The following is a 14,819-nucleotide window of genomic DNA, read 5'->3' on the forward strand; positions in this document are numbered from 1 at the left end:
AATTCCCTATGTATTTTGTTTTATCCTATAATGGCATATTCATGTTTATTTGGCAAGCCATCGGACAGAAAATGTTTGAAAGGGACCAAACGAACAGAAAAGACAGAACAGCTCAGGAACAGCACAGAGAAGGAACATTATAAAAACAGCACATGAAACCGGATTTGGTTTTCATCCACAGTGAGCTGTAGATGTTCTGCGATGGCGATGTAAAGAGACAGGACAAAACAGTTGTAATTTGAAAATTGCCGCAACAAACACATTTTACGGGGAAAAATGACAGGAAGGATTATCGTCACAAATACGACAGGAAGCAAATATTTAAAGGAGAAAATATGACAAGACAAGGATGGAACAGGACAAGATATGGTGTTTATAAATCCCCAGCAAAGAAGGACGTGTGATTATAGTGTTTAATTTTGTTGTTTGTTTATTTTGTTTTTATGGTGACAGAGCTACTTTATTGTGCAAGTATAATGTTACATTTTATTGTGAAAAGCAAACAAAACATTGTTAATTATTTCCTGTTTAGCGTCTTGAAAGGAACCGGAAGTATGTATATTGAAAATATTCTGTGAAATCAAAATCAATAGTATGTTAATTCTAAGTATGTATCAGAGAGAGGTTAGAACCATGTTCACTTACGATTAGCAATCAAGATTATTAGCGGCTAGCACTGATTTAGCGATTTGTGTGTCAAAGTTAGCATTCCAAGTCTTTTTATGTTGTTTTATTGTTACAGTTTTACACCTTTGAGTAAAATACTGTGATTGAATGTGCAGTTATCAATACATGTTAACATTGAGGGACTTACCTATCAATTTAACCACTGCAGGGACATACCAAGGGAAGAATAATTTTCTTTTGGCTAGTTTAATTAAACAGGACTGAAATTGTGGCTTGTAGTTTTGTTGTGTTACACCAATATTTTAAAGAAAACTTAAGAAATCTTGCAACGGCTATGTGAATCTGGCGTGGTGGGCCAGTGAGCTTTGTCAGGTGTAATCCAGTCCTATGCTGGAAAGGCAAGGCTTAATAATGCTCAGGCAGATTTGTGACTGACTGGATTAAGGCGGGCTCAGCGTTTTGGCCAATCGGCTAATCTCTGACATGCAAGACGTGGCGACAAACCCGGCGTCTGTGCCTGGATGACGCAGAAAGTTTTATGGAAGCTTTCCTGTTGATTCAGCGCCTTATTGCTTGACGCTCCTTGATGGTCGAGGTAATGATTAGTAGGAGCCAGCAAGCACAGAGGACACCTTTTGAGGACAGAATGCCATCAAACGTTGGACCGATAGGAGCAAAATATTAGCCGAGCGTCATCATCGTCTGCAACGGCATATCACTCCAGTTGTCAGCGTGCTGCTCTATATCATTGTTTCTTAACTTTGTTTGATGATGCTCTCCCTGTGAAATATGTTTTGATCCGAGTACCAACTAACCAGTGCAAAGCATTTTGGGATGAAAAAAAAAAACGTTTAACATGGTGTTATGCCATATTTGTCTGTTTTCTTAAATTTTGGATTTACAGTGGTTCATCTACTTACGAAAGTCTCTTGTTACAAAAGATACAAAATGAAAAAATCTTGTCTCGCTGATCTCACAACAGTTGTCACTTGGATAACGACATCTTGCGATTATACCCCAAGTAAGATGATCAGCAAATCATTTCAGAATATCTCGATTTCAAACAAATTGGACCGGTCCGAATTTGACTACCGTTGGAAGAGTAACAAACATGTTTGAACAAATAACGAACAAATCCATTAAATGGGAGAAGCTATTTGGCGTGTTGGATAATGACTTTGAGGGCTTTTCGACAAATTACTTTTGAGCTGTGTCAAAAAAATAAAGCATTGAAACTTCAAATCATTTTATTGTTGCGGCATTCGTTTTCAGCATTTGCGTCATTGCCTTGCACTCTTGTCTCATTTCCGCCCCATCTCCTCCCCCATAACCGCAACAGTATGTTTTTCGATATACGATGAAGAAATGCGTCTAAAGGGCCCGTAATTTCATCATCTTAATAACACACAGCATGTGTTTTAATTGGACAGCCATGATATGTGTAGATTTATACCTGAGGTTATGTAAAATTCGCCCAATTGAAGTGAAAAAATGAGGGGGTCGACTTGTACATAGGGAAATACGGTGTTTGTTTCTCTAAATGTGATGTTGTTTATGCTAGCTTGTCATTTATGCCAGCTAATACTGATGAGACTCGTGTGAGGCATGGTTTGTTTGTGTTCGAAACTGTTGCTACCAAGTACAGTTTATATAACATGGGTGTCTTGTAGCATCAATATGCTAATGTGGTTTCGTAGATTTTCCACATTCGTGGCTCAGTTTTTATCCCCCGCATGTAGCATAGTCTAGCACAAATACTGATGTTGTACTATATCATAACCTTTTAATGATTGCTCACACACTCATTTTGTCAACCAACTGATGAGCAATTATTTGTTATACTTTTCTCAGCGATCAATAGTCTTCAGTGCATCTCCCTTGACCGCAACCCCCGATAACACCAGCAGCCTGTGCGCCCTTTGTGTCTTGCAGCCTGTCAGAAGCCTGAAGCAAAACACGTCTGAAAAAAGCGCAACAACAATTATGAATAGGAGTTCGGCAGCACCGGGATGTCATCTTTTTAAACAAACATGATCACCTTGAAATAACTTATTACTTGTAAAATTTGGCGTATTTGCTCATTGGTTCTTTGAAGACTACAAACGAACGTTTGTGCTCGAGGGCCACAATTCAGTTTTGAGGATTTTCAGAGGGAGTTTGAAAAAAGACGTTAAAATAGTCATTGAAAATAGTTTGTACAATTGTAATTTTTTAACACCACAGTTATAATTAGTATGCTTTAATTTTATTGAGCAATTCCTTTCTAATCAACCAATTATTAAAGAAAATGTACACCAATGTTAATTGCATATTCAAGTCTTTTTCATGTAACTGTTTTTATTGCATTGTTTACCGGACTGTCAAAATTACAATAATTGATATGTTGTGTTTAATCTCTAACTTTGTGCTACCTGTATGTTATCAGATCTGTTTTGATGCATTGCGTTTCTTGTGCTTGGGTTGGTGGGGGTTTGGAAGGCAAGTTCAGAAGGAGATGTAAAAATGGAGAAGCATGTGAGAGTTGTCCGTCAAATGAATGGAGAATCTAACTTTAAAAGAATGTCCCAACGGCGCCTTTGATAAAAACAAGCACTCTTTGTAAGATGGAGTATTTTTCAGGTTTTTTTTTTTTTTTTTTTTTTTTTTAACCGCAGAAGTGGTTTAGCCTACCACATAAAAGCAAAGCACCCAGCTACAACTGTAGCCACAGCTAATGACACAACATAACACAAAAATATTACTGGGACTGTATATCCCATAGACCACAATACTTGTACACAAAACATGCTAGAGAAGTGAAAATTATCCCCAAACACCGACAATACATAGTAATCAGTGTAATCTATAGTAAAACACATATATAGCATGAGAAATTGTACTACACAACCTACCTTGTTGACAAAAAACTCAGAACTGGGTTGTTGTGTAGGCAAAAGTTGCTAAATGCCACTAGAATCTGAAGATAGGTGTATAATGAACGGCCGGGATGACATTTTATGTTATTGCTACCATTCCTATACCCACTGAGATTTTTCGAAAAGCTGTGGGAACGGGTTAAACAGGTTTTTCATGCTGTGATGTTATTGTCTTTTGATGGTTGATGTTAAAGTGCCATAGAGTCAAGCTAATGTTTGGACTTATTGTCCTCTTTAAATATGTTCAATTGGTTTTCATAAACATATGCATGTCCCATAAACACAAAGCGTCCCACTTGCTTTCATTTTACTGCCTGTGGTTCTCAGTTCAAAAAGTTCAGTTTTGGCATATTGGAAATCATCATTACCATTGTGGATTTAATTACCTGAACAATAGGAATATGGAATGGGAATTTTCTTGAATGTGTTATTAGGAATAAATGAGGATTTTTTTGTGGGTATTGTAATGGTGAAAATATATTATGTTTCATCAGTGTGAATTTTTAGCAAGTTGGGAATTTTTCCCGGTGTAAATTTAATGAGCTCTTACAATTTCAAATCGGAGCCATGTATCTGTACGACGCAGAATGTGAGAATGATAAATAATCTTTAAGGGAAACTCGAATAAATGAGGAGTTTTTTGAGGGGTGAAAAATGTTGATTTATAAGAAACACTAGCCCCCGTGGTGAGAAATTTTTCCGATGAATTATGTGGAAGACCTCCATACGATGAAGTAAAAACATGCCCAGCTGTCCAACTACACATCCGCTGGATCAGGCATTTTCACATTTACAATGTGCTTTATCTGTGTTCATGAATCTCTCAATGACATTCAGTAAAGTGCTTGTCTCCAGGATTTGCAGTTGGAATGCCAGTCGATCACGCCTCTGGTGTTTGCGCGCTCATCCCAGATTATGCGCGGTGGGTGTGTCACAAGTCTGGACGGGAAAATCTGCATCGATAAAAAGTGTGTTTAAAAAAAAAAAAAAGCCCAAATGGGAGAATATAGCACATAGAGAATAGCACTGAATCATCTTGGTTGTAATGGCTGGTTGCCAAGGTAACATGGCGACACCATGACAAAGGGGGTTGTGTGTGTGTGTGTGTGTGTGTGTGTGTGTGTGTGTGTGTGTGTGTGTGTGTGTGTACATGTGTGTGCTGCTCTGAGGCCAGGATGCTGGGAGTTGTCAGGATGAGAGGATGCAGGCATGGGGGAAGGGGAAGGGAGGTAAAAGGGGGGGTGGAGTGGTGATGGTAAAAAGGAGTGGGGGTGGGTTGGGAGTGCTGATGTTGATGCCAGTTTGGGGGTCCAGTAGCTCTGTGCCATGGCAACAAAGACGTCCATCCCCCCATATGATCATAAACATTCATTTCGTTCAACAAATGCAAAAGCATCTTTATATTCAAGGATGTTCAGCATCACTTTTTTTTTCCAGACCAATTATTGATGTTATTGATATTGCAGCTAAGAGTGCTGTCCGAAAGCAATATTGATGTGATATGACATCAGCAAGAATGAGGTACGGTTTTATTGATACTGTATTTTCATGTTTTCGCATCGAGTTAATACTATTGAAAAATAAAAACAGCTAAAGTAGGTATGAGCAAATATGAACTGTTTTTTTTTTTCAACATTTAAATTGGTTTGTAAATAAATTCAACTTTTCAGCTTGTATAAGACTGCTAAACTCTTGAGATTTTGGATGTGGACCAATATGATTCAATACTTTCTTTAGGCTGATGTCTGATATTCGATATCAATATGGATCAGGACAACCCTAGTTAAGGAAAGTGGCTCAAATATCAGTTTGGAGCTGTATCGTATCATTACTTGGAATACATTGTTAGTACAACGGGATCTATTAGAACTATACATTATTAATGCTATAGCATCAACACAAATAAATTAAAAACAAATTTCAAAGTCTGATATCGTTTCACTCTTATGCTACTGTATTAACGTAATATGAACCAAATAATACTATTAAAGATTGTATCCTTATCAAACTGTTACTGGATCAAATATCAATGTTGGGATACTATGTATCAAACTGTGCTGCTGTGATGTATGTTGTGTTTTGTATACCGCAATATCAATAAAGCAAATAGTATCGACGTCGATATTTGCTTTAGCTCTATATTATAGAGATATTTGCTTTAGCTTTATATATAAAATATAGTGATATATTTTAGAGCTTTTGCTAAAGTACTACAGCAACTTTAAAAATGTCCAATCCTATTGTGTCGATATCATTTCTTTTCCAACGTCACTTTCATGTCCAAACAACATTTCAGTCGCAAGTCGACTCATATTGACGTTGCTATTCGATCCTGCTGTGTCCACACTCTCGCAAAATTGATAAGTGTATGTCACAATATCTGTATTTAATCCAGTTTATTAATACTGTAAAATAAACTAAGGATGTGCAAGTACTGATATCAAGTACAGTATCAGTATCAGTCATACTGGGGATACTTTCAAGATATCGATCCGAGCGGCAGCCTGTACTGGTATCGACCGTTCTCTCGGAACAATTTTATGATCGCAAACTAGAAATTACAACTATAAGAATGCAAAATCACTATTATTTTCATGATTTTTTAAGGATAATGCAACATTAAAATAGGTCGGCGTTTCTTTAAAATGATATGTCTTTTTTTTTGGGGGGGGGGGGGGGGGGGGGATTTTGCGAATTTGAGTGCTTGTATGGACTGCTATCCCTCAGGAAAGCTCAGGAAAGTACTACGATATTCCCCTCCATGATCATTATCCGGTCCAGATCTCTGTGCTGCGGTTTAAACGATTAGGATACATCACACTATAAATACTCAGTTGAGTTGAGTTACTTTGTGACGCTGAAGTGTGAGGAATAGCGATAGATGACGATGTTTTGGATGTTTTGCCCCGTCTTGGTGGGGATGTTGAGCTGAGGAGATGAAGGCGCAGAGACAAAGATCCTTCCGTTTGTTCACGAGCTAACTTGATTAGCTTAGCGATGTCCATCCGGCTGCCGTTCTGCTACGGAGACATATGCACGCACACTGCTATTGAACACTCTTCATCACACTCAGTGTTTGTGTGCGCATACGTGCGTGTGAGCGTGTGCACGAATTGGCCAACCACCAATGTGGAGAGCAAAATGGATGCGAACTGATTGAAAAGCATTACACTGAATCCCTTTCAAGGCCTGATCAAAACACAGGACGAAAGTGCTCTTTTGAAATTCTGTGATATATTCAGCCTGTAATCTCACCCAAAATAATGAAAGTAATGCTGCTAAATGTGTTAATAGGAGATGTGCACTGGTGCTTTAGGTACTAATCGAATTTATTGTTATTGCTAGACCAGGCTCATAACTTAAAACCACATACGTATATTGAAGGAGTGTCTAATGTTGATATTGGATATCGATTCAATATAGGTAAAAAAAAAACATGAGATTGCATCAATCTACTCTTTGATTGGCTGGCAACCAGTTGAGGGTGTAACCCCCCTAACTGGCCGAAGTCAGCTGGGATAAGCACCAGCAAGCCTGTGACCCTTGTGAGGATAGGCTGCTAAAGAAAATGGATGGGTGGATGGACCTCAGTCTTCATCTAAAATCTTCTGTAGCAGTCATATATAAGGAGTCTAAAGCATATAGGCATCTAGGATATAGCATGCAGATTGTTCCAAAATTTTGGAGAGTACATTTTGTCATACCTACTTACTGTTTTTGACTATTTTTTTTTTAATAGTATCATGTGAACAAGTTTCTTCTCACACTCATACTTGAAAAAAAAAAGGAAGCACCTGTCATACCAGCTGATATCTTATCGATCGATATATCGATAATCTAAGATGCGACATTTGTATCATATTGGAAGTGGAATTGTCTGAATAACAATAGATTGTATTGAAAATCATTTCCCATTGAAATGATTTGAGATGCCATGAATCTGTTTTTAGCTCCCATTCTAGCTTTTTCCCAAAAATCAAAGATGTCATGTGCATTGCATTGAAGGAAACTAGCGTCATAACTAGAGGGATATGTCCGCCCCCAGTTATTTATATATGACACAATGATTAATATTGCATTTGTGAAATATAAATTATACAGCAAAATCTTATCAGGGGGCGACCATTTTACTTCTTGTTGATGACTAAAAATGACATCACAGATTCTCAGGGAACGAGCAATCATGGCTCACCTGTTTTCTGAGTCTGGTCATGTGACATTTGTCAGCTGAGTTGTGATTGGTTATTACCTGAGCCCTGAGCAACTGTGATGTCATTTTCAGTTGACAGCAAGGGACAAAATGGCTGCTCCTTATTTTGTATAGCAACAGGTGTATTTTTCTTGCTTCATGTTTTATAAACGCAATGTCATCCAGAAAATCGTGTTTAGATGAGTTGGGCTGCATAGAACATAGAAATTGGAGGTTGACTTCCCCTTTAAGTCGAATTAAAAAGAATGACATGTTTTTATGTCTCACTGCATTAATTTAAGTCCATTGTTTAAAAGGTTATAGTCACAAAAAATACTGTCGTTAGCATTAAGCTAGCAGAATGAAAAGCCGAGCTCTGTGATTGTTTTCAATGCGTTCACGTCTTTTTTTTATGTTTGGCCTGACCGTAAATTTAAACTTAAATTGGAAATGAACATCATGAAGCGTTGAAGAATTTAATTTAAAGAATTGTTCAGTAGTTGCCCAATTCTTGCTTTAAAGAGCAACGAATCAGTAAAAGACAGCTCATACTTTGATTTATCCATGAATATCTCAAGGCGCCACACTTTATGTCGAAGCGAATACATCAAATTGATCAATTCTACAAAGACGAATGACACGAAACGTGTGGCTTTACGACTCGTTGTGATCACTTCCTGTTTTGTGTGCGCCGACCCAGGATGACGCGTCAGTGAGCGGCGAGGACGAGGCCGACATGAGCGAGCCCTCGTGGCTGGCAGCCGACGCGGGAGCGACGTCTCAGACCATGCGCCACAGTCCCAACATCGCCGGCAACAGGGAGGATGACGGTAGGAGTCAACACTAAAAACTTTTTATGATGCATGGGTGCAGTTAATTCAGGCCCAGTCAGGCCTCTAAACGGGCAGCTGCAAATGTCAAACTAGAGTTCCTGATACTAGTATTGATATTGATAATATCGATAACTACAGCTGGGTTTATCATGAATTGTGCCGTCTGTGGCATAGGGTTTCCTTCTAGTGGGACACGAAAAAAAAATGTCACTGTTCTGTATTTTTTTTTTAAATCCAGTACACGAAAGTACATTTCAGTTACATTTAGGAATGGGCTGGTACTGATCCTAAGTATCGTTATGAAGTCATACAGTACGTGGGCTTATTTCAACGTTTGGTTATTGGCGATGGCAAGTGATACTAGTATCGGTTGCTTTCTTGGAGCCGTTTTATAATCATGAAAGTAGGAATTGGGGGAGGGGAATTTTGTGTGTCCAAAGTACGAGAGGTATCGGTACTTGGTGTCTGTATCGATAACTACTCAAGAGTTGAGTACTCGTAAGGGTCTGAAAAAGGAAATGTGTCGAACACCCCTACCTTGGCAACCCCACCACAAAACTTCCGTTTTCTTCATCAAAGGGAGCGGCCATTTTGACAGTTTTGAGTGAAAATGACTTCATAGTAACTGTGAGCTGCTCACCCGCTTTTTGAGTTGGGGTATGCGACATTTGCTGGCTGAGCTGGCCCTGAGATACTGTGATGTCATTTTCTGTTGACAGCGAGTGGCAAAAATGGCTGCTCTCCATGATGGATTGCTGCCAATTTCATATTCCACAAACACAGTATTAATTAGAATGCCTTGTACAGGCTAACCGGGCCTCATAGAGCATGCTTTATTATTATTTTTTTTTATTTTCAATTTTGACATGATTTCCCCTTTAAAGGATAAAATATCAGTCTTGTATTAGAGGCCTACTTCCTGGAATGTATTTTTACATTGGTTACTGTGTTGGCACTTGGAGACCTATACAGTTTTTTGAAGTGGGGAAAATCCATTGCAATTCAATGCGAGGTACGACGAATGCCAAATCAAGTTTATTTCAAATTACAAATGATCTATCGTTCATATCTATCAGTCAAAGATCTAGAAAAATGACCGATGGTACTATTTGGCAATTTTATGGCTGATGAACCGTCAAATACATTGCGGCTAGTGTTCAAACAGTTCTCGTGTAGTTTTTACGTTCCAAACAACGTCAAAACTAACTTTGTACTACATCTTAAGTGTTGTGTGAGGAGCTTAGCTCTGTTTTTGAATATTTAATGAGCTCATTTGTCACTATTTAACAACGATACATGCATTCAATATTTATGACTGTTCACATTGTTGGTCGCGTACATCATTAGCACCAATTAGTGACATTCCGACTCACGTCTTCCACACCGTTAGTTTGCTTTGATCTGATCGGCTAATTTCTGTTAACGCGGCTCCGCTCTTGCACTTAGTTCGGCAAGCGTCAACGCACTGATGTGGTGCGTGGGGTGTGCGTTTTCTAAGGCTTCGTCTACACAATCTTGTGTTAAGTAGCAAGTGAAACCAAGACATTTTTCTGGGTTTTGTCACACGCAATTTGAACTTGCAACATGGACTTGATCCACTTGATGAAGATTTCATCTCCTATAAACATATAGTCAAGCGAGAGAGAGTCAAGAGTGGTTTTGAGTGTTGTTAGTCACAAGAGCTGCAAGGATGAGTGGCGGATTGAAAAGATGATTGACAGCTCGCTGCCCACCTGCCTGTTAAGCAAAAAGAAGAGTGCTTGAAAAAAAAAAAAAGATTCTGACCTGTCGTCTTCTATTAGTCCACCTGAGCAGCTCCGTGTCAGTCATGTGATGTTGCTGAATGACATCATCTGTTTTGTCTCTCCCTGTGAAAGTTAACTGTTAAACTGACTCAAAAGTAAGATGTTATTCTTCTTTTTATTGATAATAAAGAATATACATTGTTGTTTTTTTTTTGGTCTATCTACATGTGTTGCTCCACCTATCGCGTTCAAATAACCACAGTCAGTAAGGTGTTTTTATCAAGGGACGATAAATATTACCTATGTGTTGTGGCACCTTCCAAATAGCCATTGTTTTTCAACCCGCAGCTGTCGATTCCAAGCATTACCATATCAATGGGACTTTGCATTGTTTGTTAGCAGTAAGCTAAGCGGGTGTTCCTAGGGCTGCGGTTATTTCAAATAAACAAAACTGACAAATAAAAAAATGTACACAAACAAAACGTAAGACAGTAAGATGTTAGTTTTTTTTAATAGAGCATACTTAATACATGCCTGTGAGTGCTAATATCTGTCTACATGTGTTGCTCCACCGTATGTGTTCATAGTCGTTGTTTCTCAAGCTGCTACTGTCGATCCTCAGCATTAGCATGTCAATGGCCCTTTGCATTGTTTGTTAAACAATGGTGTTGTCATTTTTAGTTTTGTTTCATTTGACATTAAATTATTGCCTGCCAAAGGGCATCTTGTTGTTGTATTCAGTTCTCTCTGAATCGGCTAAAAAAAAAAAAAAAAAAACATTCCAGGTTACTTGTATCTCAAGGCTACCACTGTTTAGAGTGTTTTCACCATGTACACAAAATTGAGGCATCATATTAAAAAAGAAGATGGGCGATGGACACAACCAAAAAACGCCTTCCATTTGACAAGCTGATGAAGATCCATGATGTGAAACTTTGCTATGGAACATCGAAAGGACAAGTTCCATGTCATTTCGTTCTTTCCCAGGCTCTCGTCGCCATGTGGATCCAAACCGAGTTGATGTACTTTTGGTATCTAGCTCTCCCAACGGGCAGATGTTTCATGTGGAGTAATCCGGATCATGACTTCCATTACCAGGCCGGCAATTCAAAAGGGGAATTGGAGCAACGGCCATCATTGGACCACAGGATAGTGGATCTGCCTAATCCTCAGATCACACAGAACAGCAGCATCTTTGCTAGCATACTACGTGCAGGGCTGCCTTGAAATACAAGTTTTTGTTCCATGATCGCGGTTGTAACTCAAAACACTCATTGTAAATCATGTTTTCCAATTGGAAGTTCGGGGAAATCCCATTCATCCGTTCTGGTGTGTGCAATTTAGCCACAGGGGGCAGGATTATACACACAACAACGAAGAGTTTCACAGCCGCTGAAATCCAGTAACGTTAGTAAGTTCTTGCAGAGTATGAATATGTTCTGTCGTATTGTCTGTCCACATGTGTGGATGTACCGTTTGTTTTCGCTATTCCACTGCTTGAAGCGTTATAACAGGGCGACACACTGTAATATTGTTTGTCTATGTGCATTGGATTAAGTGTTATAACACCAGAAAGTATTGTCACATTGTCTGTCCACATAAACACTGTTCTTCAGCCAGTCCAGAATTTGAAGCGATTTGCTCACATTAAAATGAGCAGATTTAAATCAGTGATTATTTTAAATCCAGATATTTCTTTGAATACAAGAGTTTTTTTCTCCTCATTTTACACTCCCATATTAGGGGGGTTGACTTCTATTTGCACAACTCAAAATAGACCTTTTTTTCACTTCTACAAGGCTTAAAATGATTATTTATAGAAAATGAAGTTAAAAAGAGGGGGTCGACTCTGAAAAACACGGTGATTGTTTTGTCTTTCATGTTAAGTTATAACCATGTTAAGCATAACCTTTATATGTAAGAATTATTTTACAATTACATTTTTCTATTTTACAAGTACGTTTAACTTAGATTTAACTAGTTATTGGACCAGTGAATGGCCTGGTTCATTTGTCAGTTTTAAAGATCCAGCGTATGCCCTCCAGCACAAAAAATTGCCTACCTGTGGTCGACACCTTTACTCCTGTTTCAAACAGTTCAACTAAAATAATGTACCACATCTGTCATTTAAGATCCCCCAGCACCAAATATGTCATTTACAAAACCTCAAGGCAGAAGTACTACGTTACCTACAATCTTCTGTGCTTAGAACGCAGAATTCCTGGGGACATCCTACTTTGTTTCTTATAATACAGCTGTGCGTGTGTGTGTTTGTGTGTTTTGTGCGTGCGTGTTCATGTACGCTGCGGTGCAGGAAAGTAGGACAGTGTCGTCCAATGACCTCCTCCCTCTGCCACCTCCAAAGCAGTGGGATTGAGGAGAGGGTGAGGATGACGAGGGTCAGGATGAAGGTTGAAGCTTGTACAGTCCATTAATAAAGGAAAAGGGGGGGGGGGGGGTGTCTTTGGGGGTGTGCGGGGCATAAACCTTGGATGAAATCCTTTGAAGCTGAGACTGTTTCACACATTTTTTTTTTTTTTTTAATACTAGGAATCATCAATGGATCAATCTTGAATTGATCCAGTCATTGAGGGATTGTTAGGACTGGTTTGGGAAGAAACACAATGTGAATGTGAGCTAATTTAAGGTACATCTTGTATGGAATTGATTCCATGCTGTCAAATCAGAATACAGTACCTATTTATGACTATTAAATCACTCTTGACTTGTTCGTTCTGGTGCAACGTTTTAAAGGGCCCACATCATGGAAATGGAACTTTTTGGAGCGTTTAACCTCGCTTCGATGTTATTTCATCACACTCAACATCGTTATGTTTATTCATTGATGTTTTTTTTCCGAATACCTTACTCATTCTCTACTCCCAGCACCAGCTTCTTTCGAGCAGATAATAATGGACTCCTGTTCTCGAGTCTGTCTATGTCACGTCACAGTGAGGAAGGCCCTCGCACAGCGTCTACACCATCCCCGCACCGCCCGTGCAGAGAACAAACACGGCCAAAACATCGGAGCAGCTCTACCTATTTTTACTTCCAAATTGCTCTGTTTCTCTGCTTGCATTTTGATTTTCGTGACGTTGCAAAATCACAGTTGCGCACATAAATTTACATGGATGCCTTTTTCTCTTAGTTCTTGTTTTATGGACTGTCAGCTTGAGAACGTCATGAAGGGGCAGCTACATGGTGAGAAACGTGGTTTCAGTCAACGAGCAGTTTCCTTCCTGATTAGAAATACCTCATATTTCATAAGAAATTAGATTGCCAAAGGTATGATGTAATCATTTATATGCATATATTTAACTGGAGAGTTTAAAATATGTACTAAGCTAAATTAAACTACGATACAATCATTCAGTAGTATGCAAAGGGAGGGCGTATCAACCTTCCAAGCGTCCTCTTTCAAAATTTGGACCGTTCTGATCCTCGTCTATGAGAAAGAGACAGAGGGAGACACATGCACACACATTGCAGATGAGATTGTGCAAAGGTCTGAAAGCCATAAAACATGTATTCAAGTTTGAACCATCTTATCATACACGCAGATATGTTCACAGCTTCTTTTAACACAATTGGCATCAGGCGTAAAGTGTTTTTAACAGCTTCAAACATTTCACACCCATTTTGTCTGATTTTCTTGTTCCCACTCGAGTTTAACATGCTTTTCAAACCAGAACATGTTTGAACCGATGATAAAAATCTGGCTGAAAAATGGTTCAGTTTTTGTTTCTCTGCATTTGGGGCTGAAGGATATATTGTTTTGGGACCAAAATAGCCATATCAGAAGATGCGGTTTGGGCTCATCAAAGCTGCGGGAGGGAAAATAATTATATAATCTAAAATAAAAATATGTTCTCACATGCAGTGTTACCTATACTAGCGAAACAAGACTACAAGTAGTACAATAGTTCTTGCCTTACTTTATACATTTTTTAAATCTTTAAAAGACTGCCCACTCACAATACCTCTGAACTCTTTAAGCGCCAATGTAGCAAAATTGCACAATTTGCTAATTTGACCATAAAGAAGCTACATTTTCAAATAGTGCTATAAAATATATAGAAAAACCTCTGGCACCAAAAAGTTAAGCTTCATTTAAAAAAAAATAAAATAAATAAACGCAAATGATGATCCCAATATCCGTCAGAAAAATCACAATTTGTTCCTCGAATCACTCAGCCCTATCCTGTTTCACATCCGGTTCAAAAAATGTGGACACCAGTTTACACCTGCAATGAACATGTCCACATCTTCACATTGTTCTCACCTGCTTTGAACCTCTTCATAGCTCAAAAAATGTTCACACCAGATTCAAACGTGTTCCCATTTGGTGTCAACACATTTAGGTTTGTTACAGCATGTTTCCACAATGTACAGACAGTATGTATCAACATTTTGACTTGAGACATCATCCTGTGCATTAGTGTGGTATTTTATGTATGTATTTATTTACTGGAAGCCACAAAGGCTAAGAAAGCACGAAGCAGTTATTTCT

General features: G+C 38.6%; 1 protein-coding gene across 1 annotated transcript in view; it reads left to right on the forward strand.

Moving 5' to 3' along the window:
* Positions 1 to 14,819, forward strand: part of LOC148427284 (nucleolar protein 4-like) — a 40,298-nt gene that overhangs the window by 4,668 nt on the left and 20,811 nt on the right. The window contains exon 2 of the mRNA XM_088408965.1: positions 8,432 to 8,561. Coding sequence (XP_088265091.1) covers positions 8,468 to 8,561 — 94 coding nt within the window. The 5' untranslated portion in view covers positions 8,432 to 8,467. The remainder of the gene's footprint in view (positions 1 to 8,431; positions 8,562 to 14,819) is intronic.

The sequence above is a fragment of the Hippichthys cyanospilos genome, chromosome 2 (genome assembly GCF_059441005.1).
Source record: "Hippichthys cyanospilos isolate Australia breed blue-spotted pipefish chromosome 2, RoL_Hcya_1.0, whole genome shotgun sequence".
Classification (NCBI taxonomy): Eukaryota; Metazoa; Chordata; class Actinopteri; order Syngnathiformes; family Syngnathidae; genus Hippichthys; species Hippichthys cyanospilos.